General features: G+C 40.7%; 2 protein-coding genes and 1 pseudogene across 3 annotated transcripts in view; 2 read left to right on the top strand and 1 right to left on the bottom strand.

Moving 5' to 3' along the window:
• Nucleotides 1-7,838, bottom strand: part of LOC145468664 (uncharacterized) — a 14,932-nt pseudogene extending 7,094 nt beyond the window's left edge. The window contains exons 1-3 of the transcript XR_014042236.1: nucleotides 7,645-7,838; nucleotides 1,345-1,682; nucleotides 558-761 (exon numbers count right to left, since the gene is read on the bottom strand). The product of XR_014042236.1 is annotated as an uncharacterized LOC145468664 (transcript). The remainder of the gene's footprint in view (nucleotides 1-557; nucleotides 762-1,344; nucleotides 1,683-7,644) is intronic.
• LOC145467315 (protein sidekick-1-like) overlaps nucleotides 1-21,826 on the top strand; it is a 330,055-nt gene that overhangs the window by 43,004 nt on the left and 265,225 nt on the right. The gene's annotated exons all lie outside the window — the stretch shown is intronic.
• On the top strand, nucleotides 4,701-21,826 carry LOC145468662 (receptor-type tyrosine-protein phosphatase delta-like). The gene is made up of 13 exons (XM_081452376.1): nucleotides 4,701-4,886; nucleotides 7,695-7,794; nucleotides 8,568-8,933; nucleotides 9,692-9,988; nucleotides 10,797-11,096; nucleotides 12,638-12,937; nucleotides 13,698-13,994; nucleotides 14,465-14,761; nucleotides 15,506-15,790; nucleotides 16,312-16,414; nucleotides 16,987-17,219; nucleotides 17,966-18,193; nucleotides 19,044-21,826. The coding sequence occupies exons 1-13, from the start codon at nucleotides 4,701-4,703 to the stop codon at nucleotides 19,352-19,354; spliced, it is 3,303 nt and encodes a 1,100-aa protein (XP_081308502.1). The 3' UTR covers nucleotides 19,355-21,826.

Raw genomic sequence — 21,826 nt, 5'->3', positions numbered from 1 at the left:
GTCAATATTTATAAAGCTGCAAATGCTCTGCTTTTATTCTCGAGGAACGCTACAGAAAGGATAGAATGAACCACAAATTTAACCGTCCCGAAGCGACTGTTATTTTTCACAAGGAAATTAAGCTCATCATGAACGATCCAGTTTACTAAGACTTTAGATCTTACCCTGACGCGGGAGTTTGACACGCCATGTGCAGTTCCTGCAAAAGAAGTTTACAGAGGCTAATTAGTTTAAGTGTCAACTAAAAAACAAAAGAAACTTTCACGTACTAAATTCAAACCCTTGATTGCTTAGCTTTTGCTCAATTAAACCTCTAAAAGGCTAAGAAATAGTCTGACAAATACTTACGTACAGCAGAGGACGGCAACACAGCTTTTCTCACGTTCTCGACGTTCGGTGGACGACGAATGACGTCAGCGAAGACAAGACATGACATGCGCAGTATCATCTTATGGCTCAAAGTTACTTCCGGTTCGTACTCGTCCTCAGTTCTCGTCGTCTATGCTTAAGGTCTCTACTATGTTGCTCTCGTCAGCATTTCTCTCCGATATGCTTACTGAATCAACATTGGAAAAAAAAAGAATCTATAAGACTCAACGGGTAATCAAGACGGCTAAAAATGGAGCGCAATTTGGTGCATTATTAATTAGAAGCTTATGTTGTGGACAATAACACATAAGCGCGATGTAGTATTGTCTTTAATGAAGAGTCTTTATAACGTTTATCAGTATGACTATGAAAATGTAAGAGCAAGCCAGTATAGAGTGTGTGCATTGTTACGCAGTAAAAAATAAAATTAAAAACCATTCAGAGGAAAAAGTCAAGAAATTGTGATATTATAGACGATAAATAAAATAGACGGTTCTCCAAGTTTACGGCGAGTGCGTTGTCGTAAAGTTGAGATGTTCGTCGAAATGTTCCGCGCAAAATTATAAAGCCTCGTATGGAGCCGCCATATTGGAGGACCTACTTTGTCCTCCAATATGGCGGCCGGGAAATAGTGTAAACATCTGGAACTTACTTTGGCTATCTAGACAACTACTTATCTGAACCAAACCAAAAAACATTTACACAAGCACTTTTCCTAATACCGTAACCCCTAGAATGACTAAAAATCAAGAGATAAGTATATTTTTCGACAAACGCGATCTTAGCTTCATGTCACCCACCGCCATAACTCCGAAATTCAAAATGCACTGGTTTCCACACGAAGGACGTTATTGAGCTGGAAAGTTGTAAACAGATATAAATTAAGTACCTCTTATGCCTGACGAGAATAAAACCTTCAGGGGCTCTTTAATTTTGGATTTGAGAATTTGATGACGTCACGTGAACACACTCTCCTGGTTGACTTTCTATACACTTGAGTTTCGAGTTTTGTTCCATTCTTGATGATTTCAATGCCGATGAGAGGGATCCTTTCATCTACAGGAAGCTCCATCGTGAACGTTAGACTGGGATGTAGGCCATTCAGGGTGGTAAGAAACATAGTGGCAGCATCAGTTTTCGGCATTCTTGCAAGATTATCATCAACGTATCTTCTGTACAGATGAGGCATCAAGCCATCGCGCGTGAGTGTCTCTTCGAGATGGCAAATGAAGACGTTCGCCATTGGGGGGCCAAGAGGGGAGCCCATAGCCAATCCATCCGTTTGTTCGTACTGACCATCAAACTGAAAAAGTCATTCATGTCCAATACACCCAACTAGAGTCGATTGGTCTAAGGCACTTGACGATTCGACTCGATTCGCACGGAGTCGATCCGCATCACCGGAAGTTAAGACCCGTGAAATAATGATACATAAACGTTTCTCGTTCTTAAAACGTGACTACAAACTTGAGTCGATTCGTGTGAGGTACTTAACGATTCGACTCGATTCGCACGGAGTCGATCCCCACCACCGGAAGTCAAGACCCGTGAAATAATGATACATGAGCGTTACTCGTTCTTGAAACGTGACGACAAACTTGAGTCGATTCGTGTGAGGTACTTAACGATTCGACTCGATTCGAACGGAGTCGATCAACCTCGTTCCCAGGGTCTCTCATCTTACCGCCCTCTTCGCTCGCTCCAGGGCGCGGTAAGATGAGAGACCCTGGGAACGAGGTTGGGAGTCGATCCGCACCACCGGAAGTCGATACCCGTGAAATAATGATAAATGAACGTTTGTCGTTCTAAAAACGTGGCGACAAACTTCGGTCGATTCGGTGAAGCACTTAACGAAGCGACTCGATTGGTCGGGAATGTTTCCTGCAAAGTGGAATCGTGTCCCTTGCTGTCGATTCTTCATACCAGAAATCGATTTGCGCGAGACTTAGTAAATATAGCGCATCTGGGCTTTGAGGGTGGGTTGAAAATGTTGTCGATTTGACATGACTCGATCGAATAGACACGAATCGTGTCCCTTGCTGTCGATTCGTCATACCGGAATTCGATTTGCGCGAGACTTAAAAAGTATAGCGCATCTGGGCTTTGAGGGTGGGTTGAAAATGTTGTCGATTCGACACGAATCGTATCCCTTGCTGTCGATTCGTCATACCGGAAGTCGATTTGCGCGAGACTTAAAAAGTATAGCGCATCTGGGCTTTGAGGGTGGGTTGAAAATGTTGTCGATTCGACACGATTCGATCGATTCGACACGAATCGTATCCCTTGCTGTCGATTCGTCATACCGGAAGTCGATTTGCGCGAGACTTAAAAAGTATAGCGCATCTGGGCTTTGAGGGTGGGTTGAAAATGTTGTCGATTCGACACGATTCGACCAAATCGACACGAATTGTATCCCTTGCTGTCGATTCGTCATACTGGAAGTCGATTTGCGCGAGACTTAGAAAATATAGCGCATCTGGGCTTTGAGGGTGGGTTGAAAATGTTTTCGATTCGACTCGATTCGATCCAATCGTGACGCCTTTCCTTCGAAGAACTCTCTTTAATTGCCTGAGACTTAAACTTGTACCATGAACTAACTGTAAAAACGATATAATTTCAACATAGTTCAAACCAAGATCAAAATACTGTTGTACTAACGAGTCTCTCCCATGGTGAACCTCTCCAAGAGCGGGAAGATAAGATGGCAATACCGCATTAACGGCTTCAAAACTGGAACAAAACAACACCAAAGAAAGTACAAAAGCGGCTAGCTTGCGATCTTTAAAATTGCAGCCACAAACGTTGCTAACAGATCCAGATAAAGGAGTAAACGCCTGCATCATACGTGTAAACCGTTAACGTTGGCCATGTGCTAACGAGTTATACAATATATGATTTGCCGAGTTCTCATGTTCACGTGTTATAATTCGAGATCTCGTGTTACTAAGTCGAGATCTCGCGTTATAAGTCGAGATCTCGCGTTGCTAAGTCGAGATCTCGTGTCGTAAGTCGAGATCTCGCGTTACCAAGTCGAGATCTCGTGTTATAAGTCGAGATCTCGCGTTTCTAAGTCGAGATCTCGTGTTGTAAGTCGAGGTCTCGTGTTATGAGTCGAGATCTCGCGTTTCTAAGTCGAGATCTCGTGTTGTAAGTCGAGATCAAGTCGAAACTTTGCAAAAGACGATTCGCGACGAATTGGGCGAATCGACTCGAATCGTCAAAAAATTCACACCCCAGTTGCTGCCTACTGCGAGTAGACTTCAGGGAAACGATTCCACTTTGCAGGAAACATTCCCGACCAATCGAGTCGCTTCGTTAAGTGCTTCACCGAATCGACCGAAGTTTGTCGCCACGTTTTTAGAACGACAAACGTTTATTTATCATTATTTCACGGGTATCGACTTCCGGTGGTGCGGATCGACTCTCTTCGCTCGCTCCAGGGGGCGGTAAGATGAGAGACCATGGGGACGAGGTTGGGAGTCGGGCGCACGTTAATTTCACGTTGTTCGCGTATAAAGAAATTACCTAAGTTAATTACCTAATGTTAATCCAGTGATATTGAAATGTTATTCTTCAATTCGATGTGTGCTTTCTTCACTAGAAAAGCTTTGGCTTTGTTCCCCAACAACGATTGGTAACAGAGCCCAAGCTTTTTTATAACTGGATCGATTGGTTAATTTATTATTACTTCACAATCCTTTCTGATAACCTGTTTCTTATTTCTACATTATAGTTAAAGCTCGTAATATATGTTTACAAAAAGACGGCCATTATGGCGTTTTCCGCGGAATATTGACGCTGGTTTGTGCACTTTACTAGAACACTGTCCGGATCATCAAACTACGGTGGCCCGTAAGGGCCATCTGGATTTGAGTATCTTTTTTTCGAACCAACACGAGATAACACGAGATCTCGACTTACAACACGAGATCTCGACTTAGAAACGCGAGATCTCGACTCATAACACGAGACCTCGACTTACAACACGAGATCTCGACTTAGAAACGCGAGATCTCGACTTATAACACCAGATCTCGACTTAGTAACGCGAGATCTCGACTTACAACACGAGATCTCGACTTAGCAACGCGAGATCTCGACTTATAACGCGAGATCTCGACTTAGTAACACGCGATCTCGACTTATAGTGTGAGATCTCGTGTTAATAACGCCAGATCTTGACTTAAAATGTGAGATCTCGTGTTAATAACGCGAGATCTCGACTTAGTAACACGAGATCTCGAATTATAACACGTGAACATGAGAACTCGGCAAATCATATATTGTATAACTCGTTAGCACATGGCCAACGTTAACGGTTTACACGTATGATGCAGGCGTTTACTCCTTTATCTGGATCTGTTAGCAACGTTTGTGGCTGCAATTTTAAAGATCGCAAGCTAGCCGCTTTTGTACTTTCTTTGGTGTTGTTTTGTTCCAGTTTTGAAGCCGTTAATGCGGTATTGCCATCTTATCTTCCCGCTCTTGGAGAGGTTCACCATGGGAGAGACTCGTTAGTACAACAGTATTTTGATCTTGGTTTGAACTATGTTGAAATTATATCGTTTTTACAGTTAGTTCATGGTACAAGTTTAAGTCTCAGGCAATTAAAGAGAGTTCTTCGAAGGAAAGGCGTCACGATTGGATCGAATCGAGTCGAATCGACAACATTTTCAACCCACCCTCAAAGCCCAGATGCGCTATATTTTCTAAGTCTCGCGCAAATCGACTTCCGGTATGACGAATAGACAGCAAGGGACACGATTCGTTACGATTCGATCGAATCGAGTCGAATCGAAAACATTTTCAACCCACCCTCAAAGCCCAGCTGCGCTATATTTACTAAGTCTCGCGCAAATCGACTTCCGGTATGACGAATCGACAGCAAGGGATACGATTCGTGTCGAATCGATCGAATCGTGTCGAATCGACAACATTTTCAACCCACCCTCAAAGCCCAGATGCGCTATACTTTTTAAGTCTCGCGCAAATCGACTTCCAGTATGACGAATCGACAGCAAGGGATACGATTCGTGTCGATTCGATCGAATCGTGTCGAATCGACAACATTTTCAACCCACCCTCAAAGCCCAGATGCGCTATATTTACTAAGTCTCGCGCAAATCGACTTCCGGCATAACGAATCGACAGCAAGGGATACGATTCGTGTCGACTCGGTTGAATCGTGTCGAATCGACAGCATTTTCAACCCACCCTCAAAGCCCAGATGCGCTATACTTTTTAAGTCTCGCTTAAAGCGATTTCCGGTATGACGAATCGACAGCAAGGGACACGATTCGTTTCGATTCGATCGAGTCGTGTCGAATCGACAACATTTTCAACCCACCCTCAAAGCCCAGATGCGCTATAGTTACTAAGTCTCGCGCAAATCGATTTTCGGTATGACGAATCGACAGCAAGGGACACGATTCGTGTCTATTCGATCGAGTCATGTCAAATCGACAACATTTTCAACCCACCCTCAAAGCCCAGATGCGCTATATTTACTAAGTCTCGCGCAAATCGACTTCCGGTATAACGAATCGACAGCAAGGGATACGATTCGTGTCGACTCGGTTGAATCGTGTCGAATCGACAGCATTTTCAACCCACCCTCAAAGCCCAGATGCGCTATACTTTTTAAGTCTCGCTTAAAGCGATTTCCGGTATGACGAATCGACAGCAAGGGACACGATTCGTTTCGATTCGATTGAGTCGTGTCGAATCGACAACATTTTCAACCCACCCTCAAAGCCCAGATGCGCTATAGTTACTAAGTCTCGCGCAAATCGATTTTCGGTATGACGAATCGACAGCAAGGGACACGATTCGTCACGATTCGATCGAATCGTGTCGAATCGACAACATTTTCAACCCACCCTTCAAAGCCCAGATGCGCTATATTTACTAAATCTCACGCAAATCGACTTCCGGTATGACGGATCGACAGCAAGGGATACGATTTGTGTCGATTCGGTCGAATCGTGTCGAATCGACAACATTTTCAACCCACCCTCAAAGCCCAGATGCGCTATAGTTACTAAGTCTCGCGCAAATCGATTTTCGGTATGACGAATCGACAGCAAGGGACACGATTCGTCACGATTCGATCGAATCGTGTCGAATCGACAACATTTTCAACCCACCCTTCAAAGCCCAGATGCGCTATATTTACTAAATCTCACGCAAATCGACTTCCGGTATGACGGATCGACAGCAAGGGATACGATTTGTGTCGATTCGGTCGAATCGTGTCGAATCGACAACATTTTCAACCCACCCTCAAAGCCCAGATGCGCTATAGTTACTAAGTCTCGCGCAAATCGATTTTCGGTATGACGAATCGACAGCAAGGGACACGATTCGTCACGATTCGATCGAATCGTGTCGAATCGACAACATTTTCAACCCACCCTTCAAAGCCCAGATGCGCTATACTTTTTAAGTCTCGCGCATATCGATTTCCGGTATGACGAATCGACAGCAAGGGACACGATTCGTTTCGATTCGATCGAGTCGTGTCGAATCGACAACATTTTCAATGCACCCTCAAAGCTCAGATGCGCTATATTTACTAAGTCTCGCGCAAATCGATTTCCGGTATGACGAAACGACAGCAAGGGACACGATTCGTTTCGATTCGATCGAATCGTGTCGAATCGACAACATTTTCAACCCACCCTTCAAAGCCCAGATGCGGTATATTTACTAAGTCTCACGCAAATCGACTTCCGGTATGACGAATCGACAGCAAGGGATACGATTTGTGTCGATTCGGTCGAATTGTGTCGAATCGACAACATTTTCAACCTACCCTCAAAGCCCAGATGCGCTATATTTACTAAGTCTGGCGCAAATCGACTTCCGGTATGACGAATCGACAGCAAGGGATACGATTTGTGTCGATTCGGTCGAATTGTGTCGAATCGACAACATTTTCAACCCACCCTCAAAGCCCAGACGCGCTATATTTACTAAGTCTCGTGCAAATCGATTTCCGGTATGACGAATCGACAAGAAGGGATACGATTTGTGTCGATTCGGTCGAATTGTGTCGAATCGACAACATTTTCAACCCACCCTGAAAGCCCAGATGCGCTATAGTTTTTAAGTCTCGCGCAAATCGACTTCTGGTATGACGAATCGACAGCAAGAGAGACGACTCGTGTCGATTCCATCAAAGAGGGTCCTCGAATCGACATCCGGTTGGTCGAATCGTCAAGTTAAAACACGAATCGACTCTAGTTGGGTGTATTGGACAACCCTCGAAAAAGTTGATTGGTTGTGGCAATTTCAAGTAACTTAACAAGATCATCTCTTTGCAGGTTAAGCCCATAGATTTTATTAAACCAATCATCCGTGAAGGCCAAGAAGTTGACCAAGATGTTGATAGTCTCATCCCAGGGCACATTGTTGAAGACACCTGTAACGTCATAGGAGACCAGAATATCATCTTCATTAACAGCATTTCATGTAGCGTTGTGCGCAACTCTTTCTCTTTCTGAAGGAGCGGATGGTAGTGTCTAGGTGGTCTCCCACGGGTTTTTGGTCGCCTGTAATTGTTACGAAAAATTGTCTAAGTCAAGTTCTAGAACAATCTAGAACCGGAAGTCATTCAGCCGTTACCAATTTGTATAAGAACATTCCAGAAAATTCTAATCCTTATGTAATTACTCAAATTAGAAACTGTGTCAAACTACTTAATTTAGCTCCTAATAGAAGTCTCTAGAACTTAAAGCCTCATGTATATTAGAGCGAGAGTTTCTTCTTTAAGAGAGATTGGTTCAAATTTGAAGGAGCTTAGTGCTGTAAATTCGTGAAGTTACCTTACGGAAATAAATTAGTTTGTTGCTGTTACCAGCGATCCTTAGTTTTGTCTGGAAACAACCCTGCTCTACAACGATACTCGTAACAGAAATCAACGTGAATAAATTTGGAAGTGTTGTCAACCGAAGCAGCGCTCAGAAAGCGAATACATTCAGTTTTGCAAGAATGAAGTTTAGGAATCGATAGAGGGTCGAAATTCAAAAGAAAAAATATGTAGGTAGTCCCCACTACACAAAACAGCCTGACCTCTCCCAGTAGGGAGCGATTAGACGACGGACTACGAGAGTTACGTGCCAATGAGCATGCACACTAAACTTCAAACCAGGTCCGCGGCGCGTACTACCGTAGTCCGTAGTGACCGTATCTTAAAGTGCTTAATAAATTACTGAACAACCACCACGTTGGTTGCAATATAATTCTGCTTTCAATTTCTATATCAAAACCTGATGGTACTCCACAAAATGTGCAAGGACAGAAGAGTAGCTCAAGCAGCATCTTAGTCAAGTGGGATGAAGTTCCAGCCGAACAACAGAATGGTATCATAACAGGTTACACCATTACTTACAAGTCACAAACAGAGAATGACGATGGAAATGTTCAAGCAAATGCCTCTGTTCGTCAAACGGAACTGACAAATCTAAAGGAGTATGTGAACTACAATATCGCAGTGTTTGCATCTGCTGTGAAAGGAGATGGACCAGTCAGTGATCCAATTGTTGTAAGAACAGACCAGGATGGTAAGTTATCTTTCTTATCAATTTTTTTTCTGGATGTTTTGGTAATTTCTTAGTGCTTTGTATAGACTGATTGAAAAACTTTAATCAGTAGAGGTGTGCCTTTTGAAAGCAACTGTTTTTGTAGATGACGGGAAAGAACTCATGATGTTGAAGTAATTGATCTCAAAATGCTGAACACTTAAGTGGCCATTGGAGGTTTTAGAAGGCATTTTGTGGCATACGTGTTAGAGATACATGTATTGCGATTTCATTTTCTAGTGATGTCCTTCTTACATGTACAAACCCCTGGTCTAAAATTGCAAATATCATCTATTAATTAATTAATTATTCTTATTCTTCTTAATTGATAAATTGGTCAGTTATTTTAGTTAGTTAAAGGTTGGTTAGTTAGGTATTTTGTTCTATTTCATTTAGTTAGTTATTTGCTGTTACGCGCATTGATCGAGTTGAAAAATGCGCCCTATAGCAGCTATAATTATTATTACTAGTGTTAATTATTATTATTATCATTATTATTATTATTATTATTAATTTCATAAAGTATAAATTTCGCACAGTGTGACATGTTACCTGGTACGTTGTTGGTACACAGATTAAGTAATTAAAAGAGACTTGATAGGAACATGCAAAATGATTATGATAACCACTAAAGAAGAAGATTGTTAATAACCGCCCTCACAACAATTACACATATATGTACGAAAGCTCAACCAACCAATCATCCTAAGAGGCTAACTTGTTTTGAACTTTTACATCAGAACCTGATGGTGCTCCACAAAATGTCAAAGGACAGGTTGGGAGCTCAACCAGCATCTTAGTCATGTGGGATGAAGTTCCAGCTGATCAACAGAATGGTATCATCACGGGTTACACCATTACTTACAAGTCACAAACAGAGAATGACAATAACATTGTTCCAGCTGGTGCTAAAGAGTGTGAAAAGGAATTGACCGGTCTAAAAGAGTTCGTCATCTACAATGTCACAGTGTTTGCATCTACTGTGAAAGGAGATGGACCAGCCAGTGGTCCAATTGTTGTAGGAACTGACCAGGATAGTAAGTTATCTTTCTTATCAAATTCTTTTTTGGATGTTTTGGTAATTTCTTAGTGCTTTGTATAGACTGATTCAAAAACTTTAATCAGTAGAGGTGTGCCCTTTGAAAGCAACTAGTTTTGTGGTTGAAGGGAAAGAACTCTTGATGTTGACGTAATTGATCTCAAAATACTGAACACTTAAGTGGCCATAAGAGGTTTTAGAAGGCATTTGTGACATACGTGTTAGAGATACATGTGATGCGATTTTATTTTTTGATGATGTCCTTCTTGCAAACCCCTGGTCTAACGTTGCAAATATCATCTATCAATTAATTAATTTGGCTGTTATTTTTCTTAAGTGATAAATTGGTCAGTTATTTTAGTTACTTAAAGGTTGGTTAGTTATGTATTTTGTTCTATTTCGTTTAGTTAGCTATTTGCTGTTAGGCGCAATTTGATCGAGTTGAGAAATGCCTCCGATAAAAATGTAGCTATAATTATTATTATTAGTGCTAATTACAATTATTATTATCATTATTATTATTATTATTATCATCATCGTCATCATCATTATTATTACTATTATTATTGTTGTTGTTAATTTCATTAAGTATAAATTTCGCACAGTGTGACATGTTTCCTTGTACCTTGTTGGTATACAGATTAAGTAATTAAAACAGACTAGATAGGAACATACAAAATGATTATGATAACTACTAAAGAAGAATATTGCTAATAACTGCCCTCACAGCATTTACACATATATGTACGAAAACTCAACCAACCCATCATGCTAAGCGGTTAACTTGTTTTTAACTTTTACATCAGAACCTGATGGTGCTCCACAAAATGTCAAAGGACAGGTTCGCAGCTCAACCAGCATCTTAGTCATGTGGGATGAAGTTCCAGCTGATCAACAGAATGGTATCATCACGGGTTACACCATTACTTACCACTCACAAACAGAGAATGACAATAACATTGTTCCAGCTGGTGCTGAAGAGCGTAAAAAGGGATTGACCGGTCTAAAGGAGTTCGTCAACTACAATGTCACAGTGTTTGCATCTACTGTGAAAGGAGATGGACCAGCTAGTGATCCTTTTATTGTTGTGAGAACAGACCAGGATAGTAAGTAACTACTTTTTTTCTTTTCAATTAACATTCGTTCCATGCTATCTGTGAGGAACTCTCATCTGTGAAAAGAAGCTTTTTATGCTCACATGAGAGATAAATAGCTTGTCATCTCAAAGTTACTAGTTAAGAGGCTAGAGTACACGTTCAGTGCTGCTGAGAGATCTGATGGCCTAGTGGTCAGCAGAGTGACAGCTCGGATCAATCAGTCTTGTTTTGAGCACTGACACGGCCAAGCCATTCTGTTGTGTTTCTAGACACAGCACTCTTCTCCTATGATGCTTGTCTTCACCCCTAAATTCTTGACAATTGATGAACTGTGAGGACAGTCTAAAATGCAGGGGGATTACCTGCAATAGACTACCTGCCCATTTAGGGGGAGTATTTGTGATACTTATAGTTGCTTCATGCTATAAAAACTCTTATAAAGGACGGTACCCTCTTTTGTTAGTGTGCACACGTTCTGCGCATCATGCAAGGCATGGTTTAAGCGCCACGCACGCCCTTGGGTTGACAATGACACAATCAACTACGCTACTACATGTAAGTACACGACTAAAATGAAAGCAAAATTTTCCTACTGTGACCAAATCAAGTTTATTGAACCTGTACTTAAACCAGGAACACCAGCATATCGATAGCCACTAACTGTTAACGTCTTCCAACGTCTTCCAGCTGAAAAACTAGCTGTTATCTGTCGAAAATTAAACTGAAATCCAAATGTATACATGTACCTGCAGATGGCGTAGTGTACGCGCAAAACAAATGATATTTAATTGAATAACATTTAGGTTCTCCTTTTCATTGAAGAACTCTAACATAGTATTTCATGGCCTTATATTTTTTTCGCTCATCTTTGCTTTCGTTAGTTGTTAGAATTGTGTATCAGTAGCAGTAGTAGTATTATATCTGTTAGTTGTATCATTATTATTATTATTATTATTATTATTGTCGCTATTAATAATATCATTGTTATTTTGGATGAACCACCAGACACTTTAATAAAGGATATGTATGTAATTATGTATGTATATGGCTTGGCATTTCTTTATCCTGCTCAGCTGTAGCTGATGAAACGAAAGAGTGAGAAACTTCAACTAAATAAAGAGTGTACATAAGCACGTCAGCATGATCGGTGCCTTTGTTGAAAGCACAATAAGGGGATTGTATCCTGTACTCCAGGGTATCAGTGAACAACCACTTGCTAGGCCATTTGTTTTCGTTGAGGCCTTTTTGTAGTTCTTCCTAGCCGCGCCGCTTTTTTTCTTTTTTTTTTTTTTTTTTTTTTTTTTCCCTCGTTGTACGTAAAGAAAATTTTTTTAACGGCTTGGTGATAGACGCTTGACCCCAACAACCTTTATGTTTTCGGTATGTACATATCACGCGTCTACAGTATTCGCGCTACATCAGGCAACTAACGTTAGGCATGCCCTTGACAACCTTCAGAAACAGTTGTTTTGGAAGTCTTTGCAAGAATCATATATGAAAGCCTAGTGACAATCATTGCAAAGTTAACTTGTTTTCAACTTTGCTATCAGAACCTGATGGTGCTCCACAAAATATAACAGGCCAGAACAGCAGCTCAACCAGCATCTTAGTCATGTGGGATGAAGTTCCAGCTGATAAACAGAATGGTATCATCACGGGTTACACAATTACTTACCACTCACAAACAGAGAATGACAATGGGAATGTTCAAGTAAATGGCTCTGTTCATCAAACCGAATTGACAAATCTAAAGGAGTACGTCAACTACAATATCACTGTGTTTGCATCTACTGTAAAAGGAAATGGACCAGCCAGTGATCCTGTTATTGTTGTTAGAACAGACCAGGATAGTAAGCATTTTGTTTTGGTTTTTTTTGTTTTTGTTTTTGTTTTAGTTTTTTTTTTTTTTTTTTTTGCTGACTTAGTGCATATAAGTACGGTTTAAATAACCAGGAACGGATCAGGTTTTACGAAATAAGTAAATAAATATCTTTTTACTGAGGAAAGAACATAACAGCAGTACCATTTGGAAACCTGTGGCTTTTGGATTCCTTATCGGAAACGACTTGAGAAATGTTGGTTTTTACGACGGGAGAGAACCCGGAGAGGAAACTTTGAGCCAGACCTAAAACCAACAACAAACTCAACCCTTATCTGTCGTCCAGTCTGGGATTTAAACTTGGGCCCCATTGTTGGGAGGCGAGTACTTTGACCACCACTCCATCCCTGGTTGCCATTTTTAAAAATTCTAACATTGCTAAGCATTCCATGTTATAATGTGGAAATTGTGTACTTTAAAAACTCAACAAGATTTCCGTAAAATAGTCATTTTCAGGCTTCAACTAAAGGATTCAGGTAAAGCTTGTCACCAACCTCCCCTTTACCCTCCGATGAAATGTTCTTTTGGATACGCCCTGTCTGCAAATTAATACAAGTACTGCACTGAGTTTCAAAATTAAATTGACACCTGGAGGCTAAATACAACCGTTCGTAGCAAATGTTAGTTCAAAGACATGTTTGATTGATGTACATGGTGAAGTGGCTCCTGGCAGAAACAGTATAACTTCTTGTTCGCGAATGAAAAAGTATTCTTTCTAATTACCTTTTCAGGATCCAGCGCTCCTCCCCAGGATTTACAGTTAAAAGACACAACTTCCTCTTCACTTTTAGTCGGGTGGAATGAAGTTCCAGCTGCAGACAAGAATGGTATCATTATTAGCTATACGGTGAGCTATCAGTCGATCAGTTCTTTACTGGTTGAAAACTTAACAGTCTACTTTCCGACACGTGAGGTGAATCTAACTGGGCTGATAAGGGATATGAACTACAGTGTCAGGGTTTTGGCGTCTACCGACAAGGGCGATGGAAACTACAGCGATCCTGATTTTTTTGTTACAAACCAAGATGGTAAGTTAGTATTCAGATTTCCATCAAATAACCCGCCCAACATGAACCCTACGATGGCAAAAAGAGGCCACAACTTGAATGTTTTGAGGAAAGCAGAGATAATTTTTTTTACCTAATTTACGTCTTCCACACGGTGAGAAAGCACCATTTTTTCACTCCACGAAGAGCAAATAGTGCGATCTGCGAGCTCTCTAAAGATCGCTTTATGCTCGTGTTTACTCTAAACGAATTTTAGAGAGAATCAATCGACTGGGTATAGTTGGCACGTGTTCATTTTGAAATTTTGCTATTTTCAAGACACTCGTGGAAGGTGGTGTGATCATCCGAAACTTTGCAAGAAACTCCATTTTTTTCCATGTCGTTCAGAATAAGGCTTCTGTTCTTCTTGGACGTTATCTATAACTCTTATTCTGTGTTTATTGAAGTTGCGATCATTGTTACTCTCTTATCATCGATTCTTCTATGTTCAGTGCCCAGTGCTGCTCCTCAAAATGTGAGAGGACAGAACACGAGCTCGACCAGCATTTTAGTCACATGGGATGAAGTACCAACCAATGAACAGCGCGGTAATATCCGCTATTATACAGTAATTTATATGGAGACACAGGGAGGTGCAGATATGTCGAAACGGGTTGATTCACCCACACTTAGTGTTGAGTTAGCAGGTCTTAAAAGGTACGCGAAATACAGCATCCAAGTGTCAGCTGCAACTGTGAAAGGCGATGGTCCAGCCAGTGTTCCTATCACTGTCAGCACAAAGCAAGGCAGTGAGTAGACTAAGTAGACGAAAGCATATTACATATGTGAGGTAGTTAGAATAATCACCTAGTAAAGAAAGCCTGTGTTTATCACATACGCAGAGTTGGGATGATTGGTTGGTTTTAATTAATTCCCCGGTTTAAGGTGTCACTAATGTAGAAACACTTAGTTGTGTAACCATCCATATCCGTCCTGCAAGTAAATGAAGATGGCAAGATAGTAAAAGAATAGCATTTGCAATAAGTAATAACTGAGGGTAGAGGTCTGGGTCTGCGAAGTCCAATTAGGTGAAGCATTCTTTTGACAGAAATGAGGCCACCATAGACAATACAAAGTGTATCAACCGGCGGTTGCTCTCGATTGTTCTCGATAATGTGCTTATTTTTCAGTTAACAAAACTGGACCCCATAATTGTTTACAACTAAAGTAATTTGGAGATAACAATCACATTATTTCGACGTCATCAGGTTATCAATGACTCACATGTGCATACCAACCACGTCGTGCCATTTTTAACGAGTATCATAAAAGGATAGCGTTTCCACCTTTGCACCTATACTCGTTAAGATACATACAGGAAAAGACCCCGTCTCTTATATTACGACTAGAATTCAAACCAAGGAGGGGCACACGAAACAAATATCTGGAGAACGTACTGTAATAATCTTTAAGACGACATTGGTCGGCCAAATGAACTTAAACCTACTTGTACTTTATTAACAAACGCTTACTGAAACTTTTGCATGTTGCAGTACCTTCTAAGGCTCCTGTATTAACGTTTGTTACGGTACTGAACAGTACTAGTGTCGAGGTGGAATGGCAGCCGGTACCTGAAGAGTTTACGCATGGTATCATTACAAAGTACATCATATTTTACACGGTTGAGAAAGAGACGGGCGAAAAGGAATTAGCTGCATCCCTTCTGAAAGCAGTTGTAAATGGGCTCAGACAGTCTGCAACATATTCATTTCGAGTTCAGGCTGCAACGGTGAAGGGTGCGGGTCCTACAAGCAGTCCTAAAAAGGCAACAACTGAAGGTGAGGATATAGCTCCTTTTCACAAACACAGCAACTAACAATTAACAGAAATTCAGATGCACATAATGATGTACATGTACAATATTGTTTTGAAATTTAGCGAAACATCTAAATAACAGTTAGCAGAAGGTGGACTGTTCAAACGAAGTGATGCAAGCAACACCCGTGGTAGCATTATCCGGGGAAGAACTGGTTACCATACTTGTCTAAAAATAATTTTAGAAGGATTACTTCGTGAATATGGCCCATGTAGGGGATTAACTCTTCCACCCTTCATCTTCTCTTGTGTATGTTGAATATGGACTCGGAAAAACGATAAACTTCCAAGCGTCAGTTTCTCTCGAAATTTCACCTTGCCAGATAGTATTTCAACGCTCTACTCAGAGAACGCTTATATGTTTTCCATCAAACTAATATACCTACCTTCGTTTTTTGTTGTTGTCGTTGTTGTTGTTGTTTTTGTTGTTGCTTTTGTTTTGTTTTTTTGTTTTCTTTTCTTTTTTTCTATATTGTTTTTTCAGACCCACCGACCGCTCCGACGCCTCCTGATGGCAACATTGGAACAACAGAAGTATCCGTTCCCTTTAAAACTAAGAAAAAGTTAAGTAATGGCAAACCTGTCAGGTCAGTGTTTTGAAATTTTGTCTTCAGTTGCCCTGTAACGCAGGTTGTGCTAAGCTTCATTGGTTATATACTTCAGCAAAGCCGGCCTTTGCGTTACGATATTCTATTTTGAAGAATAAAGGACATAAAGTTACTAACCTTGGCAAAGACTACTAGCTGGTATTTCAAATTTTAAAACAAACTTTCTGGAAGCAGTTGGGAACCACCATTAATTTTCAATAACTTAAGGTAACTTTGAATTCCCTTTTAAAAGTTTGAAAAATATTTCATTTTAAAATGTGATCATTGCTTCAAAATAAAAAATGGTTGCGGTCACGGAGCGCGTTTTTGAGTTTCTAGCACCTAAATCTAAAATGAAAGGTGTGGCAGGTTGTACTGTAGCTATAGTAACCTGCTAGGTCAAGAAAATGACCAAATGGCGTTCAGCATCGATTGGGCATTCGTTTGATACCGATTTTGTAGGAAACTGATAACAGTGGTAGTAATAATCCGTCAGAGTATGACTGCTACAAAATGCGGGATACTATTGCCAGCCACCTTATGTGAGAACACCTTATTACACTCTTTTACAGCTTTTATCAGATGATCGTCACACCCTTAACTGATGGGCAAAACCCAGGAAAATCATCGGACACGCAATACGTTAAAGTCATGCGAAATTACGATAACCAAGTGAAGGGAGAACCTTACATTACGGCTGAGTTCGCTGACGATCAGTTAAGGACATCATTTCCTGTTGGTGACGGGAAGTATTATTCTAGAGATGGTGTTACTGAAGCTAAGAGAAAGCGCAGAGAAACATCATGTGAGTCAGTTCACATCTAATGGCGTTCAATTTACTATTTATAAGAACGTATATATTGACTTGAGAGTACGCTGGCTAACATTTGAAATTTTCACCCCCAACCTGTAAGTCAAAAACCAAAAACTCTAAAAATTGAAACAAGAGTTTATAGGGGAAAAAATGAAATGAAAACCTGGAACAACAGGTCTTAATAAATGATCTGCTTTGAGATTAAAATTGATCAGAGTTATCAGAGATCGTAATTGGCATAATATACGTTTATTGCAAAGTAGCAAAGTACCACCCCCTTATCAAAATAGTTTTTCACACGAGCAACGAGCACGTGTCTCCTTAAAGAACATAAATAGAGATTTATTAATAGACTCCACTGTGTCCTAAGATGGTGTCAGAATCCGGACAATCCCCGCTTAAAATATAAAATAATAATATAAAATAATTTATAATGTTGAAGTTTAATAAGCTGGACTTAAACAGTAAATAGTGAACCGTTTGTTTGTTGGCTTGCTTGTTCGTTGTTGTTGGTGGTGGTGTTGTTGTTTGTTTGTTTTGCGTTATTGCGACTTCAGTGCCATCATTTCAGTTTCTTCCACCAGCACTAGGAGGGTCCCTTTAATATATAAAAGTCAAGATACATTTTTCTAGACTTGGGAGGGCTTCATTTCTCTCCTAATTCATTTTGTCAGTTCTTACAGGAGCACGCATAGAATTGATTTAATCCCAGGGTGCCTCTCCGTCTTTTCTTTCAGCTTTCATCAGGTATAATAACGGAAAGCTTGAAGAAGGCACAAGATACGCTGTCTTTCAACGATCTTTTGACGAAGATGGTGATTATGAAAATGAGGGATTTATTACGTTTACCACCAAAGATGATGGGATCCCGACAACAACTTTGCTATTATCAATAGTGATTGGGTTACTTGTTCTTCTGATCGTGGCCGGTGGGATTGTGACGTGGCGACGGTTACATCCTAATGGTGAGTTTTAACTTTTATATCTGTATACAGTTCAACGCCTATTAAACGGCCACCCTCGGGAAAAGGGCCGGGAAAATGGATAATAGTCGCTTGAAGGGGGCTGGCCACTTAATAGAGGTAAAAATAGAAAAGCTCTCATCCGGACTTTGATTACTGGCCGCGTGATATATTGGGGTTAACTTTAATGGGTGGCCACTTGTTAGAGGTTCGACTGTAGATATTTTTAATATTGCATTTGATGATTCAGCTTTCTTGTTTCACCTGACAGTATCGTAACTAAGAAGCCAGGTGAGAGTAATAATAAAAATCATTACCTAGCTTGGAGCTAAAAAACCAAATACAAACAGAACAGCCTTTAAGTTACGAGCTTTCACCCTGAGCATGACGCTTTGTCATGCTTGCGGGACTCAATGACCCGGAGAGCTATACCGCCTAGAACCTCTGGCCCTGGCAGATTGGCCATGTTGGACTGATGAAAGGAGAGAAACTTTACAAGTAACATCCTCTGGTGCTCCTGGTTGGGGAATGGACCTAGCATAATGCATCCTTCCCTTATCAGGAAGCAAGGAAGCAACGAGCGAAGAAAGGTAGGCAGACAGACAGGCAGAGAAGGAAGGAGGGAAGGCAAGTAGGCATGCAGGTAGAGAGGGAAGGAGGGATGGATGGCAGTAGAGAAGGAGTGCCAGAGGGAAGGAGGGAAGACAGGCAGGCAGGAGCGTAGGAAGCCAGACAGGCAGGAATGAAGGACGTATGGATAAAACAATTGCTATGCATGATAATTCAAACGAAATAGAATGCGGCATAGAAAAACACGCTCCTCTTTTCTCTCTTTGGTTCTTTCATATTCTAGCAGAGACAAAGTCAGTTTCAAGGAATCCTCAACAAGGTTGGACACAAGAAATCTTTGAGTTGTCTCCTTATAGTAAACCATCCACAGAACCAAGTTACTACAACACTACTCTTAACGAACTAGAAAGTGAAGGGCAGTCCACTTATGAAGCCGTTAATGACGGCGTTGGTAACGTTGGTCCGCAACAGGAGGACACTTACCAGGAGATCGATCATGCAGTTCATTACCAGCAATTAAATGTAAATCATCAGGCTACGTACGAAGGGTATGTGAAGCCAACCTCGGATCGAGTTTCATTGTCAAACTTATGACAGCTATTACGATGAGCACGAAGATATATCAATTGCCTCCTGCTTCGTGTGCTGAGCACAAACGAACCAAAAAAAGAAAGGAAAAAAGGGAGCCATATGCACCAGAACTCGGCCGCTTACAAATAATGTTAAAAGTAGAAGTGACGGCACTGTAGAAAAACGTTACGAAAACGTACGTTCGGTGTGTTATTTGGCCTCTTTAAATCCTTGAATATAGCCATCTATACACCATATAGAATATTGATAAAGGATTTGCTATGGTACATTTCGTAATTGATAGTCGGTTCGAGATATATTGAGAGCCTAAAACTTGGTAAACACTTGTGAGATAAGCATAACACTAGCGAAATAAGATCAAGCATAAGCCAAAGAAGCATGTTTCATTTTCTTATGCTGGCGCTTATGCTTATTCACTGCTTATCTCACAATTGTGAACCAGGCTTTAGCCACTGAAATTAAAGATGGTTTTCCTCTCCTCGGTCATAAAGACAGGGACCGCGGAGACCATTTCAAATTCGTAGGGCTAAAAAATCTGGCCAATACAAAAAAAACGTTAAGGTCAGTGTTTCGCCATTTATCTTGCATATGCGCGCCATCTGGAGCCCTAGAAAATAAATCCCAGCAATAAAAGTGGTAGGGCCATAGCCCTACCAGGTGAGCCCCTCCCCCTCCGCGGTCCCTGAAGAAAAATGTGAAGACGTAAGCGTGGCATGTCCGAAAGTTTAGTAATCAGTAATGAAATAACATTTGAGTCTGTTTTTGACAGTTTATGCCTTTCTTACGATAGTGATATCAGAAAAATAATCATATTTAATTCCACAGTGATTGGAAATTTGTCTGATAACACTATTTTGCTGTCAGCCGACACTCGAGCTTCTCGACAACGGCCACCTTGGGGACAGAGGAAAGTGGCTGTTGAGTAGAAAGGTTGCCGTTATAATTATGGGAAGGTTCGGGTGTGATATGACACCTGACTTTTTTCGGGGAGTGCAGCCTTTTATTATTATTTTTAAAAAAATACGTAACACAGTCAAAATATAGCAATAACACATAAATCAAACAAAAACAGAGACAAATGACTCGAGTAGAAAGGAAGAGACGTATGGCCAAACTCGTGGATTAGGTAATCTAGAGATGAAACATGTTGGTCAACTTGGATTCCACTTCTCACAAAGGGTAGGCTTTTTTCGTTTGCTGTTGTTGCACACATACCGGTATTACGAACACATACGTCCAAATAGCCAGGGTGGTAACAATGCAGCTGAGCATGGACTGGTAAAGGGTTCTTGGGTCACAGAGGACACTCCTGCCCAAAAAATTATAGCGTACTCTCTCCCCCCACCCCCACCCAGATCTTGATGTTGATGTTTGTCTGCCTGCTGGGAAAATTTGCATGTATTCAAGAATTCCTTTCCTTTTTGTACGAGCTTATAGACCTTTATCATTGCATTTCACTTAATGCTACAGGTAAGATTTATTATGATATGTACAGCACTTCTTTTTCAACGTGGAACTGCTCGTCTCTACATCAAAATAAGTACCCTCTGTTTGACACGATGTAGGATTTAGAGTTTAAAATTGAGGTGGACACGAAAGGTTACGTAGCGAGGGTAAAATCTGCACTGACTATATTGAGGAGTCAGCTTCACCAAACTACGTGTACCAGAGTGGCGCAAAAGGCTTCATAGTGACGAGTACATTACACTAATGAAGCAAACCTTAGGTCTATAAATTTAACTCTAACATGTTGATGATACCGTATTTATTCCATTAAGCCCCCAACCTCGAATGAGAGCCCACCTTGAATAAGGACCCACCTTGAAGGTAGAAAAAGTTAATAAGCGCCCAGCCTCGAATAAGCGCCTACCGCCACCACCCCACCCCCAAAAAGTACTTTTTAAGCGCCCAACCTCGAATAAGCGCCTAACGCCCACCCATCCCCCCTCCCTCTAAAAAAAAAATGAAATAAATAATAATAATAATATTAAAGTGCACAAGAGGAATACGGGTATTGATTATTACGGTATTTCTTTAATGGCTTACAATCTCTAGTTTCATTGTCTGAAAATTTTATGATGTTGATTGAGAATTATGATAGCTGAAGAGACTCCTGCGAAAACCGAACAATGAGTTGTTAGTCCTGGGCATAAACGGAACAATAATCGGTTACAATTAATATGCTTTAATATTTTGTCATGTTTTGTTCTTATTTATTGTTTTGTTACAAAATAAACTTCGCACTTACTGAAAATGGTGAAAAATTTAATAAGCGCTCAGCCTCAAATAAGCGCCCACCTCGAATAAGCGCCCACCCTGAAAGTTCAAAAATTAAATAAGCGCCCTGGGTGCTTAATCGAAAAAATACGGTAGTTTGTTTATCGCCCATAATTTATCACCTTTAAGACCTCCAAGATCACGATTTTACATTAATCAGGCCATGCCTATTGGTAATCAGATATGAATTTTAAGATT

The sequence above is a fragment of the Orbicella franksi genome, chromosome 14, assembly GCF_964199315.1.
Source record: "Orbicella franksi chromosome 14, jaOrbFran1.1, whole genome shotgun sequence".
Classification (NCBI taxonomy): Eukaryota; Metazoa; Cnidaria; class Anthozoa; order Scleractinia; family Merulinidae; genus Orbicella; species Orbicella franksi.
Note: the sequence above shows the minus strand (reverse complement) of the source record. Positions and strands in the feature narration are given on the sequence as shown.